Raw genomic sequence first — 1,269 nt, forward strand, 5'->3', positions numbered from 1 at the left:
ATGGAGTGGGCTTTGAATAGGAAGAAGCGATGGATGGTATTGGTGGGAAGTATTTTGGTGTTGGTTCAAGTGTTTGTGAACACAAGCGGTTGTTTCAGAGAAGAGAAGAGATCGCTTCTTGAATTGAAGACTGCTTATTCGAATCATTCTTTGCTGCCATCTTGGGTTGATGACGTTGTTGATCCAAATAGCAATTGCTGTGATTGGGAATGCGTTGAGTGTGATCCCTCCTCTGGCTATGTCTTCAATCTCTCTCTCTCCAATATCAGAGACCGTGATGCCTATGGACGTTGTTTTTCCACACCCTTCAACTGGTCCTTGCTCCTCACCTTCCCTCAATTGACAATCCTTGATCTCTCCCATAACTGCTTCCAAAACTTCGTTTGTCAAGGAGGTACCGTTTCAACTAAGAGAATTTTTTTCTATGAGTAGTGCTAGGGAGCCAATGGCCTAAGTGTATGTACAATGGGCTAAATGAACATCACTTATAAACATCTCATGTTATAAAAAGTTAATTTTGGGTTCAAAAGCCAAAGTTCGAACTCTTGACCTTCTACATCTGGAACTCTTGTACCATGTCTTGAAACCACTCATCCCAAAAGCGTAACCTGACAGGATAATGTAACACTAATAATGATATCTCTAATACTTTCTAAACCTTCATTTAGTGTGTATATATGTACGCTTAGGCCATTGGCTCCCTAGACTTTCTCTTTTTCTATATATATGTTTTTTTAAGTATGCATATTTAGTGTGTATTCTAAGAAAACTTAAGTATTTGTTTTCATTTTATAATAGTTATATATTGTTGGTTTCATATTATTGTTGCTTTTAAATAAATACTCTTCTAATTCGTTTTTCCTCCAACGAATTACATGTACTTTTATCTGACTTAGTAAGTTGTTATAAGCCCCAACAAATTATGTGTACACATAATTCGTGCAGGAAATCAACGGATTACATAAAAATAATTTAGGATACATATTTAATTACTTAATTGATTTTAATTGAGACATTTTTAGTAATATTAGTTTCTACTAAATATTTTATTTAGGTAAATTGTCCTATTATTTATTTCTTTTAGTTCTTGTTTTCAATTTTTTTTTGGAAGATTACTTTTCAAGTTGCAGCGCTATGATTGGTAAAATAAAATAAAAGTTGCTTTTAATAAGCATAAATTATAACATTTTCAGCAAATAAAAAGTTACGTTAGTGATATTTGATTGGTAAAATTATTTTTAAATTTAAAATAATTATAATAGACATAAA

At 32.4% G+C, this 1,269-nt stretch overlaps 1 protein-coding gene across 1 annotated transcript in view; it reads left to right on the forward strand.

Moving 5' to 3' along the window:
- The window catches only part of LOC107610921 (probable leucine-rich repeat receptor-like protein kinase At2g33170), a 3,451-nt gene continuing 2,182 nt past the window's right edge, over positions 1–1,269 (forward strand). Inside the window, exon 1 of the mRNA XM_016312900.1 lies at positions 1–394. Coding sequence (XP_016168386.1) covers positions 1–394 — 394 coding nt within the window. The remainder of the gene's footprint in view (positions 395–1,269) is intronic.

The sequence above is a fragment of the Arachis ipaensis genome, chromosome B08, assembly GCF_000816755.2.
Source record: "Arachis ipaensis cultivar K30076 chromosome B08, Araip1.1, whole genome shotgun sequence".
In the NCBI taxonomy this organism is placed as follows: Eukaryota; Viridiplantae; Streptophyta; class Magnoliopsida; order Fabales; family Fabaceae; genus Arachis; species Arachis ipaensis.